We start from the raw sequence: 22,046 nt of genomic DNA on the forward strand, positions 1-22,046 counted from the left end.
TTGACCAGGTGGGCAGCCCGGAGGCCTTTCCAGGCAGGAGGAAGCACCTGTGGGAGGTGGAGCATGGCAGGTAAGGGGAGGAGGCTGGGTGAAGAGGGGGGACAGGGTCTGCTGACTGCTCTCATCCCATGTGCAATGGGAAGTCATTCATGGGTCCTAAGTGGGTTGGCTTTTGCAAACAGGATCGGATGTAAGTCTCGAAAAGATCACCGTGCCTGCAACACAGAAAACAGACTGCAGGAGGCAAGCGCGGTCAGGCACTGCTGCAGCAGTTCACAGAAGAGCTGATGGGGGCTTGGACCAAACAGTGGCAGCGAAGACAGAGAGAAGTGGACAGACCCAGTTTCGGAAGCAGAATTGGTAGGACTTGGGTTGGACCACATGAGACAGGAAGGAAGAGGCAGGTGTCCAGGGTGGTGCTTGGGTTTCTGTTTTAAGCACTTAGGTAGACTCTGGTACCTCCTGGTACCTGCCACCACGCAGCCCTCGGTGAGCCACCGCAGGCTCGGAGCCCAGGGGAAGAGCAGAGGAAACTAGTGCCAGTTCAGCGGGAAGGAGGACTGGCCCAGGGGCACACAACAGAGTTAAGGAAGAAGGTAGCCTGCTCCTGTGGGAAACTGGCTCACACAAGACTCACAGCAATTCAAGGCCAGGGACCCAGGTGGGAGGAAGAGGAGGAAGCTTGGTGCAAATTGCAGGATGAGCCGGGAGATAAGTGGCCCAGCTGGCGGAGCAGGCAAAAACTCGGGGGTGAACGTCAACACTCAAGTGCTCATGCAGGCAAGCTTGAGAATATTTAGTGGTAATTGACAGAAGTAGTTAGAAGGTGGCGTGATCGCAGATAGGTCTGTAACCAATCAGCGGGAAAGCTCGGCTCCTGTGGCTGCGTTTGCATCCAGGCAGAACTGTGTTATGAGCAGGCTGAGAAGACACCATGAGAACCCTGCTTATATGCATTTGGTTTCTCTATCGCCCTCTCCCTGCTTCATGGATGAGAGCGAATGAGCGGTGGAGCAATAAATTATCGTTTGCCACAAGCTATGAATCCCAAGAGAACTCTCCGCAGCCCTGCATGGGAGAGATAAGCACACACAGCCCCCTGGGAGAGGGTCACTTACCCGGGAATATTTTAATGGGGGACAATAACAGGAGTAATAATAATGGTAGCCAGAAGAAGTAAGAGTGAATGACTGCTTGCTAAACACTTCATGTTCACTGCCCCAATTCATCCTCAAACAAACCTAACTGATGAGTTTTAATATCATCCCCATACTGCAGATGAGGAAACTGAGGCAAAGAGGTTAAAACTCCGTCAAAACCACAAGGTAAGTGAGGGCAGACAGGCTTCACACCACAGGCTGCCTGATGCCAAAACAGTCTTGTAAGCAGGATGTTTCATTGCTTCTGTTCTATCGCCCAGGCTGCACCCACCAGGAGACCCCGAGGAAACATCAGCCATCCAAGTCCTCTTCCTCAAGGAGGAGGCTGGGCCCACCGCCCTCGGGCGACCTGACATCCATGCACTGCTCCAGGCCTTCTGAAAAGGGGTGGGGGGACGGATGCATTTAACACCTTGAATTACTCACTCCTTCCAGTGCATTGAGGCTAAGATACTTTGAAGGCCAGAACTGTCTCACTGCTGCTGGAGTCCGAGCCAAGGACAAAGACAAAGGTGGGGAGAAGGCTGGGCGATGGTGCACTGGGGAAGAAGTGCACAAACGTGACCTTCAGACAGGGCAGCGGGCGGACTCACGCGGACTGTGTGTGGAGGGAGCAGGAGAAGGAGCGGGTCAGTGTCCGGTGTGGGGCCCAGCCCAGCCTCTGCCCTGCGCAAGGATGCGGACCACATCCTGCAGTGTCCACAAAACCGCGGGAGCCCAGACCATCTCCCCACTGAGTGGCCGATGGAGGGGAGAGAGGGAAGGGGGCTCTGTAAACCACCCGGTGTCACCCAGAGCCCCAGGCAAAGCTGCAACCACTGTGAGGATGCACACCATCGTTCTTCCTTCCGGAAAAGCTGTTGAGGGCTGAGGAGGAAAGTTTTGGAGATCAGTGAAGTCACAGCTTCTATTCAGATTGCTTGGCTAGGTCTCCGTGGCCAAAGAATGGGTGCCACCATCAAATGTGGAGTGGCCCCCAACCCTGCTCGGGCCCCAGCTATTTGAATCGGGAGGCCAGCGGGAAGAGGAGGAGTCGGGAGGGGAGGAGCCATCGGGGCTGAATGGAGGCGCAGGCCCAACACCACTCACGGGGAAGTCCTCACTTCACGTCGTCGATAGGCTCTCGGAAGTGTGATGGAACTGCATGTAATGGAACTATTTTTACCACAGGCTAATGGATATAAACAAGAGTTAAGATCCCGTAGCATCTCATCAACATTAAAACAAGATGCCTTGAACGAAACGATGTTAATTCGAGGACCTCCTACAGTCAGGGGCTGGCCTCTCAGATAACAGGCGATTGGCTGCAGGGCACGGGAACTCCCACCCCCACCTATCCTAGAGAAAGCCAATGAATTTCCTGGCAGATGCAAGACCAAGGTGCCTGGACAGAGAGGGGCTATCTACCCCGGCGTCATCAGGAAACATAGAACTCTGAAAACACCATAGGGCTTCAGCTGTTCAGGTACTTGGTTTCCTGCCACTTAGAAATCTTGTTGGATTAGTATGGGATGATAACAATAAAAACAATATTATTTACTGACTTTTTACCATGTCCCAGGCACTATTCTAAGTGTTTTGTTTATACTCATTCATTTAATCCTCATAACAACCCTCTGTGGCAGGTATTAGCAGCCCCACTTTCTAGATGAGGAAGCTCAGATCCAGAAGCCTAGGCAGGTCCCACAGGCAGGAAGTGGCAGAGCCAGGACGTGGGCCTGTGCATCTGCCTCCTGAGTTCGCCCACGGGACCCCTAGGCTCGCGCCCGGGAGTGGAAAGCGGTGCTGTGCGCTCGATTCAATTTAATCCACACACTTTGCGCATGACGGGCTTTTCAGGGGCCACAAAATTACAGCAATATTTCACATTTATTGAGTGTTTAGCACAGTAGCAAGTGCCTTTCATAGAACAATAAGCCTGTGAAATAGGAGTTTCTATTAACCGTATTCTATAGACCAGGAAACTGAGGCTTTAAGAATGAAGGATTGCCCAAGGTGACAGTAAGTGACGGAGCTGAGAAGGGAGGCGCACGTCAGCTTGATTCCAAAGTGTGGGTCCAAAACAAAGGGCTGGGGAGAAGCCAGGAGCTCAGACTGCACCCATGGGCCAGGACAGTGAGTGCCATGAAAGTGGCTGGAAGCAGTGATAAGCAGAAGGTCCAGAGCTGGCCACAGGAGATGCCGAATGATGACCTGTGTACACTCAGCTGCCGTCGGGAATGTCTTCCTGCTGAAGAGGCCACGCCCCGAGCTGGGATCTCCCAGGGGCAGGGCGGAGGTCTGGCTGGCACTTCGATCCCCAGCACCCAGTGCACGACCCTGCACGTCTCAGGAGCCGGCACACCCAGGACGGCTGCAGGGGGCTCTGTTGTACAGCTACAGCCCCGTCCTTCTGCTCCTCTCTCTGTGCTGGACAGAAGACTGATTAAAGGATACCCTCTCCTCCCACTGGAGAGGGCATGAAACACTCACTGCTGCACGACTGGGCAGGAGAAAGAAGAAAAATGGGTTCCACTGATGTCAGAAGGGGACTGACCTAGGATGAAACCATTAGGACTTTTCTGTCTGCAAAACTTGAGCTCAGTCTACAGAAGTGGCGCCAGAAGTCAAAGGAGCACCAATGTCAGGCATGTCCTGGCGCGAAGCTCAGGTTCTCCACATGCAAAGGGAACCATCATGGCTGTTTGTCCACCCCAGGACTGGGACAGAGGTCAATGGAGTGTTGCCTTTGTTGTCACTCAGCCCCTAATCCAAACGGGGCCAAGGCATTTGCTTTCGTGGCCTCCTCTCTCTCAGATGCTACCCACCCCAATATGAGTCTTGGCCAGAGCTGGGACCACCAGGTTCTGCGCAGTTCCTCCCACAGCACTGCCCGGGCGCATCCTCAGCTTCACTTACTTCCTTTTAATCTTTATTAGGCTATAACTCACACACGGTAAAATTCACCCTTCACTTACTCCTTCACCCTGCCCACCAATGATTGTCAGGTCTGAATTCAAGAATCCCTAACTAAGTGCACTGCAGGAAATCCATTGTTCATTTATTACAAAACTTCAAATTCCCCTGGAGCATTTCAACAAGAGTGCAAGCAGTACTTGCGAACACCTGCTCCGTGTTCACACACTGTACACATCGATCCAGGACACGTGCCTTGAGCCAGAATCCGTGCCAGGCACTTGACAAACATTGTATCGCTTCATCTTCAAAACAACCCCTAAGAGTGAATATTCCTAGTCCTTTTCAAGTGAGGAAACTGAGACTCAGAGAGGTTAAGTAACTTGCCCAAGGTCACAAAGCCTTGCACAGGTGGTACTGTTTGAATCTAGGTCTGTCAGGTGTCAAAGCCTGTGTTCTTGCCCTGGCTGGTGTGGCTCAGTGGACTGAGCACAGGCCCACGAACCGAAAGGTCTCTGGTTTGATTCCCAGTCAGGGCACATGCCTGGGTTGCTGGCCAGGTCCCCAGTTGGGGGTATATGAGAGGCAACCAATTGATGTATCTCTCACACACTGATGTTTCTCTCCTCTTTCTGTCTCCCTTCCCCTGTCTCTATAAATAAATAAATAAATAAATAAAATCTTAAACAAAAAAAAGTCTGTGCTCGTAACCACCTACACCCCGCCCCAGTGCACTTTGGGGGTGAAATCCTGGAGACAGAGGTGGACTACGTGGCGCTCCTGCCTGGAGAAACGGGGAAGACAAACATTCCGTCTCGGCACAGTCCTGACATATCTCAACTCCATCAGATCAGCATCTGCCCTTCAGCAAGAACACCAGGACCAGGAGGGATGAGAATAAACTGGTAACAAGGCCCGTCTCCCTCACCTGGGCCTGGCCCATGGGGGGCGGTGGGAAGAGGTGCCAGGGAACAGGCAGTGCCAGGGAGGCAGGCTTCTGGGGGGCACCGCAGGGGCCTCGGATCTGTGCTTAAGAATCCAGGACGCCCGCCCCTGCCATGAAGGATGGAAAGTCCTGGGGAGCACACCCAGGACTCCACGATCCCCCCAGCTCCGCCCTGAGTACTCGGGAAGGCTGCAGCCCACAGGCCGGGGCTGCTTCACTTTCCAGGCTGAGAACGTGCTTAGTGGCTTCTTCAGCCATGGGCCCACCTAGGCCAAAATCGTCATTCCCTGACTCAGCAAATGTTGGCTATGCCTACAACATGCCAGGCACTGCTCTAGGCACTGAGCTTGGAGCAATGGCCAAAGCAGACAAGAACCGCTAACCAGCCTCACAGAGTCTAACATCCCAGCCTCGCCTCAGTAATAAACGAGGGCTGCTGGCAAGAGCTTCCTTGGATAAAGCTGCCCTAGAGGGCTCTGGGTGGCCCCCAAATAAGGAGGCTTTGCAGAGGCCTGGTAGGGACAAGACCCCATCCACTAAAGAAGCTACCTCGATTCCACTCCCTTCATCCAATTTCCTCCTCTCCTGTCTCACTCTCCCTGCTCCCTCCTCCTGCTTTCTGGGATCAGCTCCCAAACTACCTACGTGCAAGTCCTTGTCTCAGGCTCTGCTCTCTGAGGAATCCAGCTACAACCAGCCTCATGCCCCCGCTACAGGGCAAGCGGTTTTATTCCCACCCCCAATTTGCAGATGAGACCGAGACATGCAAAGGTCAAGTGACTTGCTCAACACCACACAGACAGTAAGAGATACGGCTCTGGGCCTTCGGGCTCTGAATCCAGCTAAAGAATTATAGGTGAGGGCAGGCAGGCAGGAGAAGCAAAGGTGGCGAAGGCTGCTCTCAGAGGCCTGGCGATCGGGAGACTGGAAAACACAACAGCGGAGCTATGAACCGCCAGTCAGAGATCAGACCCAGAGAGCCCCATGTGCCTTACCACCCCACTCCAGGAGGACTTCTCAGATTCTCTCCTGTTCTGCAATCACCTTAATTTTTTTTTCAAGATTTTATTTATTTACTTACTTTTAGAGAAAGGGAAAGGAAGGGAGAAAGAGAGGGAGAGAAACATTGATGTGAGAGAGAAACATCAATTGGTGGCATCTCATACATGCCCCCAATTGGGGACTGAACCCACAACCCAGGCACGTGCCCTGACTGGGAATCATCGAACCAGTGACCTTTTGCTTTGCAGGATGACTCCCAACCAACCAAGCCACACCGGTCAGGGCTGCAATCACCTGATTTTAAGACCATACCTTTGTACCACACCAAATACATTGTTTACTAATAAATTTAAATTTTACAGTTTAAAACTTGCTTTTTGAAGGTCTGCATGGAGATATTCTTTCAACAAGTTTCCAGAAAATTTATTTATAAAGTACCTAACTATATGTCAGGCACTGTTTTAAGCACTTTGATCTACTAGGAATCATCCTCATTTGTAAATGAGGAAACTAAGGCACAGAGAAATGACCTGACTTGCCCAAGGTCACACAGCTTGTCAACAGCAGAGTGAAGAGCGCAATTTGTACATGACAAAACTGTAAACAGTAAAACAGTTACCAATCCGGTCAGCCTCTGAATGACTGAGAGGGAAGCGAAAGTCCAACAATGTAAAAGGAAGGCACCAGAGGCACAACTCAGACGTCCAGAAGATATGAAGTGGGTGCAGGGCAAGACAGCAGATGTGGACCAAGAGAACCAGTGCCCTGGACCTGCCCGTCTGCAATCCTCAAGTCCAGCATTTCACTACATAGCTGCGCAACCGAGGCCCTGAGGGGAGAGGACTTATCCAAGGCAACACAGCTCCTGAGAGCCCAGGAACAGACTCTCATCTTCACACTCTGCACCTGTAGCAGGATGGAGAACCCCAGCTGAGAAGGGGCAGGCAGGAGGTGTTTTTGATTTAAAGCCCTGAGGCAGGTCCTATGCAGAGGGCTTCTGGCTGGAGGAGTCAGGGAGTTCAGATTTGACTGGCATAAGATGAGAGGATGGCCCTAAAGACTTCATTTAAATATGTCACCAGGAAATGCAGTGTTCCCCTGAGCTAATGAGAGGCATTTCCTTTCCTTGAGACCTCAGTGCACTGGTGAACTGCTGCACTGGTGAATTGCAGTTGTCTTTCCAGAAGGCTGTTCCCTAGATCGGGGAATTTCCAGAACCATGGGCAGATTGAGATGTGATCTTTTCCCCGGGTCTCCCTGGCTATTGCCCTCTTCTGGCCACTCTCAGCATCAGCATGGAGCAGGGAGAGGCCAAACGGTTGGATCAAGGATGGCAGTGGAGAGCGCATGAAGCTGATGGTACCCCACTCCCAAGATCCTCTACTTTTCACCCCTGCCCACCAATCTGATCTTATTTGTGAAGAGTCACAAAGCACGAATGCCGTGGTTATCCAGCATTTTCTCCAAAATTACTGGAGAAAAATGAGCCCCCAACAGGCAACCTACCTCAAGGTTATTCCTCAAGGCTGAGACCAGGAGCTAGGAGCTCTCACAGAAGGACCTATGCCTCTTTCACCTGGATTTGCAGCATCCAGCATAACAGAGGTGCTTAATACATTCCTCAACAAATCGATCACTTCCCTAGTCCAGACCCCAGCTGCCCAGACCGCCTCCAACAGCTCCCAACTCACGTTCAGTAGAGTCAAGGATCTGACTCTACTGTACCTGTACCTACGGGTGATGGTTGAGGCACCCTTTTTGGCCCCCAGCCCACTGTTGCAGGCTCAGTGTCCGTCTTATCAAGCCAAGACCACCATTCCCTACAGTGCTCCAAAGACCTGTCTCCCTGGTCACGAGCTAGGTAGGTCCTGTGATGACTGAGATACCTCAGCTGGGCACGCTACTGGTTGATACCCTCTCATACTACCCAGGAACCAGCTCTTCTGCCCACCTTCCCCACTCAAAAGCCCTGCAAGGTGCAGCAATAGATGGGTATTCTGGAAGAATCTTCCCATACCATAAGACTAACCCCCTCAAAGCCTGGTTTGATCTTCAACCTCCAGAAGATTCTCAGGTCTCACCACCCACTAGGTCCTCCAGCCTCCTATTACCCTTATCTTTCCCAGATTTCACCCAATTGTGACCTGCCCTCTGCCCAGCCCAGTCCACAACCGCTGCAGGAGCAATGCAAATAATTGCAGGGCCTTCAATATTACTCCATTTGCGGATAACTTCCCATATATCATCTGAGTCCTCCTATAATTACTGTCCCCATTTTAGAGATAAGGGAACTGAGTCTACTACTAGAAGTCTCCAGGGAGTGAGGAATTGGGCCACTGGCCCATGGCACCCCCACAGATCTGACCCAGCTCCTGAGGAAAGCATCCTGCCCGTCTGGGGTTGGAGACAGCCTCTCCCCTCTGCGCATTTCTGCGGGCCGCCAAGCGAAAAGGCCAGAGCACGCCTCGAGGTAAACATCACTACTGAGGGCCCCTAGCTACCCTCCAGGAACCGCTGGGAGGGCCTCTGAGACCATCCTCCAACTGGAGGGTGAATACCCCTCTGTCCCAGCTGGGAACTGCCTCAGACCCATAGGTTCTCTTTGGAACATGTGCTCGAGCCCTTCTGAGGCTGACGTCTCAACTAATTACTCTGGCTTGGAAGCCGCTTCCCTCAAGACACAGGAGCTGGTTGGTGGCTCACGGGAAGCGGGAGCTGCAGCGCCGGGACTGCGATTTGCGCCAGTAAGATTTGCGCGCCCCGGGGTGCCGCTTCCTGGAGGGATTACGGCACCTGCCAGCTTCCATCTCAGTTTGCCCGGGACGACCCCCAGGTGGAGACCACGCTGAGGGGCCACCGGGTGGTGTGCGGCCACTCGAGTCCTGCACATTTCCCCTGGGCTACCCAGTTCCTTTAGTCTGCTGTGAAGCTTTTCGATTTCTAAAAATTTTCTTCCCAAGAGTAACCACAAGATGTTGGGAAACTTTGCACGAAACTTACAAATGCCGTGAAATCGGTGCCAGCGACCGCATCTGAACCCGGGAATGCCGTGCCCAGCCCCGCTGCTGGGCTCCAGCCCAGCACCTCCCGTGGAGGCCGTGCTGACCACCTAGCTGTCAGGTGGCCGGGGTGCCCTTCCCAGCCTTGAAATCCTTCTCATCCTCGGGCACCTGCCTTGATTCGCTTCAGGAACACTCCCGCGGCCGCCACCCGGAGCGCACCACAAACCGGAGACCCAGACGTCCCAGCTCGAGTAGCATTTCAACCGTTCCTCTGGGGCATTGTTTTCCCGGGGAACCCCGGGGACCTCGAAGGGAGGGAGAGGAGACCCGCACCACAGACAGCAGCGCCGGCTTGCCCACCACCTCATTTGCATTTCAAAGGCAAACTTCTGCAGGACTTGTGGCGGCGGCACCTACCAGCTTTGCACGGGTCGTGGTAATACTCCAGCTGCTGCTCCGCGCTTTCCTCGCCTTCCAGCGCCGAGTAGTCCGAGGCGGCGTCTGAGCGCTCCCCGAGGCCCTCGGCGTGGCGGGGCAGCGGCAACAGCAGCAGCAGCAGCAGCAGCAGTAGTAGCAGTGGCCCAAGGGCCCCAAGTGCAGTCGCCCGGGGCATGGTTGAGAGGGACGAGCAGAGACCGAGTTCCGTGTGAGGAAAACTGGACTCGGGAGAGCGACTGTATACAGGGTCGGGCCGCGGCTGCCCCGACGAGCTGGTTACGTGCAGGTGGCCAGCATGGTTCCGTGCGGAGCGAGCAGAAAAGAACAGAGCGTAGTGCCCTCGTCCTCGTCGGGGTTCCAAGGAAGCCGCGGCTAGGAGCTACTTGCCTAGCAGCTGAGGCTGCAACTGTGGCAGTGGTGGCGATGGTTGGAGCAGTGGCCGCTCCGCCCCTCTCCACCCGGGCTGGACCACACAGCCCTCGCCAGGGGCCCTGGGCAGCCAATCACTCGGACGCCCGAAGCAAAGCCCCTCCTCTTCCCGGCACCTCCGCAACTTCGGAGGAAGGGGAGCAAGGTTAAGATGCTGAAGGCAAGGACCCTGGGTCCACGGAGCTCCCACCGCAGAACGCTGCTCCTTAAGATTGAGAGGAAGGACTTCCCGCCTTTTTATTCTCATAACTCACTTTATAACTCCCCAGTGCACATGTGGGCGAAGGCGGGTAGCAGTGGTTAGAGCTAGAGCGCAGGACCAGGAGTCCTACGTGAGCAACCCGCTTCCCTACCAACTCGCTGTGTGCTTTCAGGCAATCGTTCCTCTGCAGATATGAAGTCAATCTTCTCTCTGGTGGCTTTTAGCGCAGAAAAAAATAAATAACATAAATAAAAATCGAGGATTTCGATTCTCAAGCCATGAAGGATGCTTCTTGCAGCACCCACCTAACCTAGTAGCTTAGGGACGAATGATTTAAAATGACAGATTTCTCCTCTAAGTGACTCTATCCTTTAATAAAAGTCTAAGGCGCTTCAACAGGCAAAAAGATTGACAAATGAACAGCTGTACGGTGCTATTTGTGTTAAATCACAGACATGCTTTATTAAATAAGCCATTCACCATTAACTTGATGGAATAAAAATGACTATTTCTTAAGTCTTTTTTTTTTTTGCCAATTAGAAACATATGCCCAAATAATTTAGAATAATCAAGAGAGATATTTGAAACCCACTCCTACATTGTCCCTTAATGTAAAAATTGCCAGAACTGAGCCATTTTGATTCATAGACATAAAAAGTATTATTATCATGAGGCTTTTCAAAGACCTTTTGTGCAAGCAAAATTGCCCTAATCAAGAAGTAAAACACACCAGTGTGTTCAGAATTTCAGCATCACCCCCAGAACAATCTTTTCTCACTTAAACTGCAAGTAGAAAAAAATGGACTTAGGGTTTCCACCTAGGTTCACAGCCTCTGATGGCAAAACAGTTGACAGGAAGCCCACCCAGAGCTGGGCTTTACATAGGACTCCCAAACCCCTGCATTATGATCAGCTGTCTTCTCCACTAATAACTAGGACAAGTGCTTCAAGCCTGTCAAGGTTTAAGCTAACCACTGGAAGGGTGCTACTGGATATTTCGTCCTGGCCCTTAGAAGGAAATGCAAGTGACCCTGCTTCATGCCATCAGTTTTCATCAGGTAAGCGCATACTGGATGGAGTTAGATTGGGTAAGACCTGACTAGGAACCAACGGGCAGAAGGAATTTGGGGGGAATGGATGCTACCAAATGGCAGAGAAGGCCAAGTGGCCACTAAACAGGCAATAGGTGTGGGAGGGGGGTTGAGTGGCATTTCTGCCTAAATGCTGGAAGGAGTCAAACCCAACGCCACAGTTCTCTGCCTTCAACCCAGTGAAGGTCACCACCTGTCAGCAGACAGGTCCACAAAGTCAATCTCGAAAAGGCCTAACAAACTTCTGTGACACTTCCAGGTCTCCAGATGGCACTAGGCAAACAGCCAACTGGCTTCATTAGCAGAGAATTCCTCTGGAAAATAGACATTACAGGAAACCTCTTGTGCAAGCACTGAGGTCGTGAGCTTTTATTGCCTCTAGACCCCACCTCGTGAGTAGCTGCGAGGTCTTCTCACCAGCACTTTGTCCAAATATTTTGAAGACAGTGGTGCTCCTGGAGGAGCCGGCTGCAGTTTTGTCAGAAGCCCTGTGTAGAGGCTACTTCTGCTATCAACCAACATCAACAAAACATTTGGATCATAGGTTAGATAGGAACAAAAAAGGGATGATTAGTATCTTCTCTCATTTATATAGTTCATAACCTCACTCACTACTTTATATACATATATTTTAAAATATTTTTAATTTAAACCCCATGAAAAAACTAGAGGCAGGTATAAAGTGCTTCATGATCTAAAGATGCTCAACTTCATTCCATATTTAAATTGATATTATTTGTGGGCTTCCTGCCCCATAAATCATGGTTGTGTGGAAAGCCTGCAAGTGGATACGCCTTCCCCTTTGTTAGTCAGATGTTTGTTCTCCACCCAACTCATTCCACCTACACCCCTACACCAAGTGACCCATTTCTCTTGCAGTAGCTCCCAAATCCCTCCACATCTATCAAGCTTTGGCCCCCTGTCATTTTGCCTTTCCAGAGCACTACACATCATCTCCTCCAAGGCAGGGAGCAGAACCTCCAAAACAAAGCGGGCACTCAACTGCTGGCTCCTTTCTTAGTTTACATTACTCACCACTGAGAGGGTGCTTTTGAGTTCTTTGGAGAAGGTTATGAAAAATATTTAATAGGTAACAGTTTTTAGCAGCTGTTTAAAACCTTTTGGGGGTATCCAAAGCCTTTACCCGAGCTCCCCTGGGTGGCATACTAGGCCCTCCATCCACCATCAGGCCTTCGTTTCCTGAGTCCATCCCTGGCTTTTGCCACCTGTCTCTCCACTCCTGTTGCATTAAGCACCTTGCAGTTATCCCAGTAAGGGCTTGTGGCTTCACATTTTCTTGTCTATGCCAGGGACTTGATAACCACACAGACTGTACCCTCACACCAGCATCTATTATAGCAGCTACTACACTTAAGACACTCACCTATTATGTCTGCCCTACCCTACTGGCATGTAATCTATAGCACACCTTTCTTGTATCACTGTTCTGTACCCTTCACTCCCTTCCAGGTTAAGTCCCATAATCTTAGTGGCTTAGACTGAACCACTAAGAATAACCATAACATCGGCCCGGTAAAATGAATTACACCAACTTCTTCCTACAACCATCTCCTCCATTTTTTTCTTTTTAGAAACTCCCATCACCTTAATAATTTAAACCTTTGAAAATAATTTTAAATACGTGTGTAGACTACATTACTATTGGCACCACATATCCCAATGTGGACTTATTCCCCTCTTTTCTAATGTTAAACTATAGAGTAGCAGTTTTATTTAATAAAAGTTCTTGCATTGAAATCTAGAAGCTGGCTATACATAATAGGTTCCCTCATTCCCTTAGTTTTCCAATCAGACAAAAATTGTTACATTAAAGAGATCAAAAGTAATCCAAAATTGTACCAACAAACTAGCAACAGGAATTGTCAAGTACAGGTGCTGTACTGGGGCAGCTAATAAAATCCGGGGGAGAAAAGAACCAAAGCGGTTGATGAGGGTTTAAATAACTAGTTAAAACTGGGGATGGAAAAAGTACAAACAGATCAGGAGAAATTAACCCCTGACTGTGACACAGCACAATAAAAAGAATCCCTTCCGTTGGTATGGAAGAGCCACTTTCAGTGGGATCCCTGTATGTAGTACCTGCTCCACAGGTTGGAGAGATGACATACCCATTTTAGTCACAGCAATGGGACCCCAACCCGGAGACGGCTGCCGGGCTAAAAATAAGAAGCCCTTTCATAGCTTCTATAAAATGTAAGTCGACCCTATCAGTTTCTCAGGACGGTTCTAGGATAACATATCTGAAACGCCTTTGAAAAAATAAGTACTAGACAAAAGCAATCTATTATCAATCAAGATAACGACAGGCATGGGCTGGTGTGGGGTTTAAGTGTAGGATAGAGCTTGTATGGGAAAAATGTCAAAAAATGATAACAAAAGAGAAAAATCACTTAAAAAAGAGACAACCCTTATTTGTTGTTAACCTTCCTATACACTTTTTGTTTTTCAAAATACAAAGTTGGGGGGAATCTCAAATTTTAAATGCTTCAATTCAGGGGTCAGCAAACCATGGCCCACTGTGGTGGCTGTCACATTGGAACATGCCCGCACGGCCATTATTACTAGTCAGTACTGTCTGCTGGGTGCTGCCGCGGCCACACAGCTGCAGCAAAGAGCACATGGTGCTCGAAGCCTCAAACGTTTCTTATCTGGCCCTTTGCAGAAGGCGGCCTGCTGACCCCTGCTTTATCCAAGTGTGGAAGGCTATCAGTAATCTCTACATATGAATGCCAATAATAATGGGTTATCCCTTACTCTTGGTTCACTTGTTTCAAAAAGGAAAGAAAGAAAGGATTCAAGGGGAGTACATTTAACTTTTTATTACTTCTTAAAAATCCAACTTCAGTTAAACAGACTAGATTAGAACCTCAAATGAATTTGATACATTATATACTGGACTCTATTACTAAAAAGCCAGTTGGAATATGACCTACACAAACCAAGGGTGTGTACAAAATGGAAGTAATTACCACCAATAACTATTTCCTTCCAACTCTGTTACTAATTACCTGTGCTCTGTGGGGATTTATAGACTCAACTTTGACAGAGTTGAAAAGCCCAAGTGAAACTGCTTTTTCCAGGTGTGCTCTGTTGACATTCAAACAGAATTCTGTGTTATTTCTTCCTTGCCCTAAGCTCTATTTAAAATGTTTAAGACTTCAAATGACTTAAACTGATAAACTGAGGTAACACACAGAATGCTGCTTTATCAGTAATTATTAGCAATCCTAGTTCATCAATACTTCAATATAAGCAGCTTTCACAACAGTTCTTTATCCCACTTCCTAGCACAGTGAAATAACTTAGTTTTTACTTTTGTCTCTGCACCATTCCTGCCTAGGGCTCCAGTAAGAATGTCAAATCAGGCAGCTTTTAGAAAATGTGCACAGGAGGGCCTAGGCATTCCTCACGCTCAATTCAAATCTTACAAAATTCCTGCAGCTGTACGTTAACTTTCTGATCTGCCCTACCTCGCAATCTAGTCTATTTCTGAATGCACTTCCAAACAATCTTAAAATTGTCCTTTCTCTTATCTCTTTAACATCTTGATCGCTAAACTATAGCTTCATAACTGAAATTTTATGAAGATATAAAACATTAATAAATACTTGTATTTTCATACATTATTCCTATTTATTATGTGTTCCAATAAATCAATAAAATGAAGCACAAAGACACACGAAAATCTAAACTTAACACCCAGATGGAACCACAAGCACAGTGTACAGATGACAGAAGGCTCTTCTTTCCTGGACTTCATTACAGAAAGAAGCCCTTAAGTATGTGGTTTTTCCTGAACCAATTACATTAATGCATCTTTCCTTTTTACATTTTGTAAAAATTCAGGAAACTTTAAAGTAACATTTATTTGCAAGACATTCGGCATAAGGTAGATAGTACACATTTAAGAAATAAAAGTTTTATCAAAATGAATACAATTGGTGAATGAACCCTAAATAAAGTGGCTTTTGGAAGAACTGGATTTTGTGGCAACCACCTTTATAAAGAGGTCCATCCACTCCCAATGGAAAACACCCAAGCATACCATTTGCTTGGAGAATATACCATTCACCACTCAGGTACCACTACAGAATAATGGGTTCTAAGAGTATGGGGCTTGGCTTATGGGCAAATCCAGTACAATCTAGGAGCCCAACATGATCTACTAGAGAACATTTTACCATCCCTCCAGCCATTACATTTCCACCTAATCCCACTCTTGTAGGATTGTCAATTACTAATGTAGCTAAATTTTAGGAGAAATATGCTTATAGGTACAAGAGGAAAGTTTCTTTAGTTTTTTATAGTATTCACAAAGCATCAGTTGGGAAGTTGAGCAAATAATGTTAACAAATGAAAGACAGGTACTCAGCATTAATAAAGTAGAAAAACCCCACCCTTTAATTAACTTTAAATAGTATTTTATTTTACTAGTCTACAACTGAGAACTAGGGAGCTAAACCATTTGCAAATTACATCTCCTTCAAGACACACCACATCCAGCTATCATATGAAGCCATAAATCAATAAATATTTTCTAAAGGACTTTACAAGGTGATTTATATTCATTTTAATGGAGCTTTTTATATGAAGAAATTAGAAAATTATTTTTCACTGAAAATCCCAGGATTTCAAACAGAGCTCAATTTAATAGAAAATGGTGTACCTGAAAGCAGCTAAACCACTCCTTCTCTAAAAACCCTACATCTTACCTGCAAGACTCATGAAAAACAAATTTCATTTTATTACAACAAAATTTTGCTGTCCAACTTACACTCCATCAGACAGACTACATACCGTTATATATACTTTACATGTAGTTAGAAATATAAGCCATTCAATACTGACTTTTAGTTTTCCCTGTAAGATCTTAAAGGCAGGTAAGAAGAGAAAATGGAAGAACCAGTGTATTATATTTAATATAATATTTTGGCATGAAGATTTACCTACAGCTTCTGACCAAATTTGTCAGCCACACATACGTGGTTAAGAAATCAAACTTTTCACTCATTGTAGTCCTTACATACCACATGATCGAATGCAGAGTCCATTAATTTATAAACATATTTTGTAATGAAAACATCTTATGTAACTATCAATGGCATGAGTTTCACAATAAGGTTTAAATATAGCTGTTTTGACTCTTTCTAAAAATACCAATATACAGTATTATTAGGTGGTCATTTGCATAGCAAACTATTAAACTAGAAACTCAATGGTTCTAGGAAAACTTCACATTATGAATAGTTCCAGAAAGATGCATTCAAAATTAAAATCACTTCTCTTAGAAAAACTGTGACCTTTATTTGCCCACCCGATAGTAAGCTAACCACTCCTACCCCTTTCCCACTTCACACAGGACACCAACCTGGACAGATCTGTGTGCCACAGTTTCATGCAAAGGGTTTGTCACTCGGTCTGTGACGGTACTGGATAACCTATCAATAGGTGTGAGCAAGTTTGAGGACTTGAAAGTGTGGGTTCCCTGTATTAGAAAAGCATAATTTATAATATACTCAAAAATGTATTCAGTAATACTGCCTTTTGAAAAGATAGCTTTAAATTGCAAACACATCTATTTTCACAAAACAATTTGGTCAGGAAATTTTATTTTAACACTCTAAAGCAGTAATGCTTTAGATGTTACTTAAGTGCCCCAGACAGGATTAACAAAATTAAATGTTTCTAAATTACAAATTTAGCTCCTGTAGGAGTCTCAGAAAAGAAACAGAAGAAAACAACCCCCCCCCAAAAGAAGACACACACATTTTGAAGAAACCCCAATGTTTCATGCAGTGGTAGGCAAGATGTAAAAAGCCACCCAAATTCACAAATTTCTACACCAATCATCATCAGAAAAAAGTACTCCGAAGTCGATCTGTACATCCAAATGCTTTGGGAATCTACACCTACATTACATTATTTAATGTTATATACATTTATTAACCAACCCCCTTGTTTTTAATAATTTCTTATGTAAAACCTTCATTCAAACCCAAAAAAGATGTAAGACTAACTTGGGGAAGAGGGAGAAAAAAATAATCATTTTAGACATTCAGTTAAAATGTAGTTTATCTAAATCTCAAAATGTTTAATAAAAACAAATATCTTCTCCATTTAACACTTTGCTTTCTAACTGTACAGTAAATTGCATTGTAGAGAGTACACCTCTATCTTCAAACTGTATCTTCTTTGGATGGAATTAAGATGTAACTAGTTAGTTTTAAGATAAATAAATGGGAAGTTGGTCCAACTGTGATGACAGCAGATATATTACATGCAGAATTTAATATTTTTAATTCTCTCTTTTAAAAAAAGGATGCAGTTGAATCAAAAAAAAAAAAACAGGTCAAAAGCAAACCCAGATTCAGTATATAAAAGTGTCCCACAATAGGCTGATGATAGCAGTAAAAATAAGAGACAAAAGTAATCTTTCTGGAACATCATTTTTCAGTAACGTAGAAATACTAAGTGCCAGGAAGATTTCTATTTATGTAATTTTAGCATCCAAGTCTCCCTCTGTTTATTTTATTGGAACAAATGCTTTAAATAAACTATTTGTCCTCTTCACTGAAGAGAGCTGGTCTATCATCTTTAATGAGCTACTTTTGGGGAAGATCAGCCGTGTACTGTAGTAATGCCTAATGCATAAAATCCAAGCATTTGCTGTGAACAGTTGGAGAAAGCAGTCAGTAAGAACCTAGGATCAATGGAAATAGATGTTACTTGACGCCGTCCATGAAAGACAGACCCACAAAGTACCCACTGTTAACGCCTAAATCTCTTCTTGCGCTTTTTTTTTTTTTTGCTGTGCAAGTTCCACCCCTGTGAAAGAGAAACTGATCCAAAGTTCCAGGTTTTCTTGGGTTGCTAGTCAATTTTCACATTAGTATAGATTTTTCGGACAAAGGCACTTGTTCCCATGTAACCAATTGCTCCTGTAAAGATAAAATAAGATGTTTTGAAACAAATACATACAGTACAGTATCTATCATTTACAAACACTAATTGCCCTCTGCTCTGGAAAGTTACTCATTTTTTAAGATGTCTTTAAGGTTAATATTCTCTCTGAACTTATTAAAATGGCATCGTTTGTTTGGCAAATTGCCTGTTAATGACATACACCAAGTGTGGCCTAATATATTTTTAGAATTGAGTATCTATTATTACATATGTAATCAATAAATATATCAATTAAATTGCATCTCATAAAACAGGAATAATTTGATATTGAAAAAACCCGTTAATAAAAATACATGTCTTTTTTTTAAGTTGAGCATATATTATTCTAGGTCATCAAACCAATATTAACATGTTCCCTAAACCATATGAAACCTTACAGGAAAGAAGTGACTGAAAATTCTCTTAGGGAAGGTCTGAAGACCATGGCTCAGTGGCATGCAGCTCTAGAGAAGAAGCATATTCTGAGGGTTTCTTTTTCATGTTAAAATTGTAGAAGCTGTGTAGTTTGCAGAATGGAAGACATATTTGAGCAAATGGGCACAAGACACACATAAGTAGGTGGGAAGTTTTGAAATGTTGTTTTTGAATATTCAGCCTCAGATTGGGGCTCAAAACACCAGGAAGCAGGGGTACTTGTCTGTTTTGTCAATTAAGTACACATTTCCAATGCTGCAGTGCTTGGCACATGATAAAGTACCCCCAAAATATTTGTTGAATGAATAAATGAACTGAATAGTTCTTTACTGCAAATACTAAGGGATCTTTATCTTTAGTGTAAGACAGCTGGTCATTTAAGTCATAGAGAAGATTCTCCTTGGATTTAGGAATTTAGCATCTAGTCCAGTATTATTGAAAGCTTAGAAGTAAGTCTTCCATGAGTTAATAATATACACACACACGCATATGCCTAAATGGCTGCCTTTGAACTAACTTTTACAGCAAATGTATATGCAAGGAAACACACAAGTCTATTCTGCCTTTCCTACATATAACTGGACCTCAAGGTAACCAAGCGGTTGATGGAAGAAGTTTCTCCTCACAGAATTATCCCAGATAATAAGTATAAAAAGAACAACAAAATTAAAATATTATAATCACTAATGAGTTACTCGAGCTAGCAATAGTTACCAATGCTGCTAACCTCACAAAGAGAGACAGCCAGGCATCAAGTTCCTTAAAAGTTTAAAAACCACAAAATACTCTTAGGTAAGTATTCTTTAGTATGATCAAACCGACAAATCACTTTAAAGGAAATATGAGGGGAACCACATGGAGAAACATTAAACGGCACCTCAGGGCTACCACCAGCAACCCAGAGTGTGAAAAACTCTACAGGAATTAAAGCAAACAAACCCCAAAACCCCAAGTTTCTTAAATAAATTGGAGGGGAAAAGGAAAGGAACATCAATAGATTAAAAGAGCCTCAGACATGTTAACCAGGCACTGCGTGGACCGTAATCTGACCTTGACCACAACGAGTTGAATGAGAAGAGAAATGGGGGTAGGTCAGGTAAATTCTAATACTGAATATCTGAGCATATTAAGGAATTATATTTATATGTATATATTGAAATACTACTATATATAAAAGTATACTTCAAGTATATTTTATTCATATATCAGAATGTAATATAATCATATTCTAGAATTATACATAATATATTCTTATACATAGAAATGTTTACAGTTGAAATGACATGATGTTCAAGATTCATGTCAGAATAAAAGAGAGGTAATGTGGACATATAAACAAGACGAGACAGGCTGGGAGATATTACTGACACTAGGTGTCTTAGGTACATAGGGACTCACTATAGATATACAGACACATAGATAAATTATCCCTCTTTTTGTATATATTTGAAAATTTCCCACAATTAAATATTAAAATTTCAAAAAGAAACCCTCACCAAAACAAAGCAAACCTACTTCCAACTACTTTTGCAATGAATAGACATTTATTTAATATGAATTATTACACTTCAAAATACTGATAATTCATTTTGAAAGTTACTTGATATAAATTAAGGTTAAGAAAATAATCTTCAAATTTTTAAAAAATGATCGTGAATTCTTAGAACACAAACGTATCTGTAAGATTTTAACTAGAATCAAAAATTTAACTGGCATAATGTAACACTAGTCCAATAATCAAATCTAATTTCCTAGACTTACAAAACAGTTTTCCCCTTTGAGCAGATATGCTTAAAACCAAAACAGTATCAAATTAAGAGAATCATTTTGCATAATCTTATGGGAGTACTTCAAGAATAAGCTTATAAAAATATGACTTTATAAGAAAAAGATACTGAATATGCTCTGTAGAGAAGTAAATGTCTTGGGAATAATACAGAGATACACTTTTAAAGTTAATTTCTTTAACACTAAAAGGCTATGCTCAAAATATAAAGACTGTAACAATCTTCTTCCCACCTTAACAGATACATCTATTTCCTTTTCTACATTAAAAAAATCAACAAATATTTTTCTTTCAATTACTGATACACACATAACCTGATGAGTATGTGTAATTCTGTATTGTGATGATATGCGAGTCATTTACGGCTTGACCTGTACCTCCTCTGCCCCCAAAACCGATCAACACTGAAGGCATACACACCCATTCAAGAATAAAGACGGAGACACTGCCAGAACACCAGGGCTGTACATGTGCCAAGATCTCCAGGCAGCCAAATGAAATTTCAAAAGGAAAAGCACTAAAACATTTTAGCTAAATTCATTCCATTTTCTTTGTAAACGTCAAGATATTACCTCTCTAGTTCAAAGATCACATATCAAGTCAAGAAAAAAATTTAACCCTCTGTCTAATCCCATAATTCTATACCTCACTGCATGGTGCGATAATCAAGAAACATCTAATATTACATCAAGAGGCACTCAATGAGCAATCTTCTGAAGGAAGGATGGCTAATAATACTAAAGGAACCTTCTAATTGCCTAAAGATACACCAGGGTGTTCCTCCAATGACACAAATCTAGTTGTAACCTTCAAGTCCCATTCATCTTTCCCCCAAAGCTGGCTAACTAAGTATCACAGAAAAAGGTTATCACAACAGCTGTAAATAAAACATGTGATTGTAACAGAGAGAGCTGTCTTCTTTTACAGCTTATGTATGGAATGAGTTTTACTACTTGACAATAAAGCACATCTTTATTGATTTTAGAGAGAGGAAGGGAGAGAAAGAGAAACATCAATGTGACAGAGAAACAGCGACTGGTTGCCTCCCATCTGCACCCTGACAGGAAGGGGACTGAACCTGTAACCTAGGTACGTGCCCTGACCAGGGATGGAACCCTCCACTTTTTGGTGTACAGGACGATGCTCCAACCAAATGAGCCACACAGGCCAGGGCAGAACAGATTCTTTCTGTTAACTGACATAAAACATACTAGTTTCAGGTGATATATCACATACCAGTTATGTGATATATGAATATACTGTGACATGACTACCACAACACTTCAAGTTACTCTCCATCACCATACAGTTAAAACTGTTTTTCTTATGAGAACTTTTAAGATCTAATCTTGTAGCAACTCTCAAACATACAATACAGTATTATTAACTAGAGTCACCATGCTGTACATTACATCCCCAGGACTTATTCATCATATTACTGCAAGTTTGTACCTTTTGACCACCTTCACCCATTTTGCCTACAGCCACACCTCACATCTCTGAAAACCACCAATCTGCAGAAGAGATTCTTCTGATGTAAGGAAAAAATGCAATCCTGGTATACTTAAAGGGTCCACAAATGTCATACCAGGACCTAGCTTTTAACAAGATGATCACATCTGCCTTATTCTATTACCCACCCCACAGCTAAAGGCAGAACTCAAAAAAAAAAAAAAAAAAACTGTCCTGGTTGGTGT

The 22,046-nt window shown here is 44.7% G+C and overlaps 2 protein-coding genes across 2 annotated transcripts in view; both read right to left on the reverse strand.

The window, feature by feature from the left end:
* TLL2 (tolloid like 2) overlaps positions 1–13,626 on the reverse strand; it is a 128,231-nt gene extending 114,605 nt beyond the window's left edge. Inside the window, exon 1 of the mRNA XM_028513001.2 lies at positions 9,423–13,626. Within this exon, the coding sequence (XP_028368802.1) occupies positions 9,423–9,618 (196 nt within the window). The 5' untranslated portion in view covers positions 9,619–13,626. The remainder of the gene's footprint in view (positions 1–9,422) is intronic.
* A 1,173-nt stretch (positions 13,627–14,799) lies between these two features.
* The window catches only part of TM9SF3 (transmembrane 9 superfamily member 3), a 61,196-nt gene continuing 53,949 nt past the window's right edge, over positions 14,800–22,046 (reverse strand). Inside the window, exon 15 of the mRNA XM_028513766.2 lies at positions 14,800–18,124. Coding sequence (XP_028369567.1) covers positions 18,057–18,124 — 68 coding nt within the window. The 3' untranslated portion in view covers positions 14,800–18,056. The remainder of the gene's footprint in view (positions 18,125–22,046) is intronic.

The sequence above is a fragment of the Phyllostomus discolor genome, chromosome 5 (genome assembly GCF_004126475.2).
Source record: "Phyllostomus discolor isolate MPI-MPIP mPhyDis1 chromosome 5, mPhyDis1.pri.v3, whole genome shotgun sequence".
NCBI lineage: Eukaryota > Metazoa > Chordata > Mammalia > Chiroptera > Phyllostomidae > Phyllostomus > Phyllostomus discolor.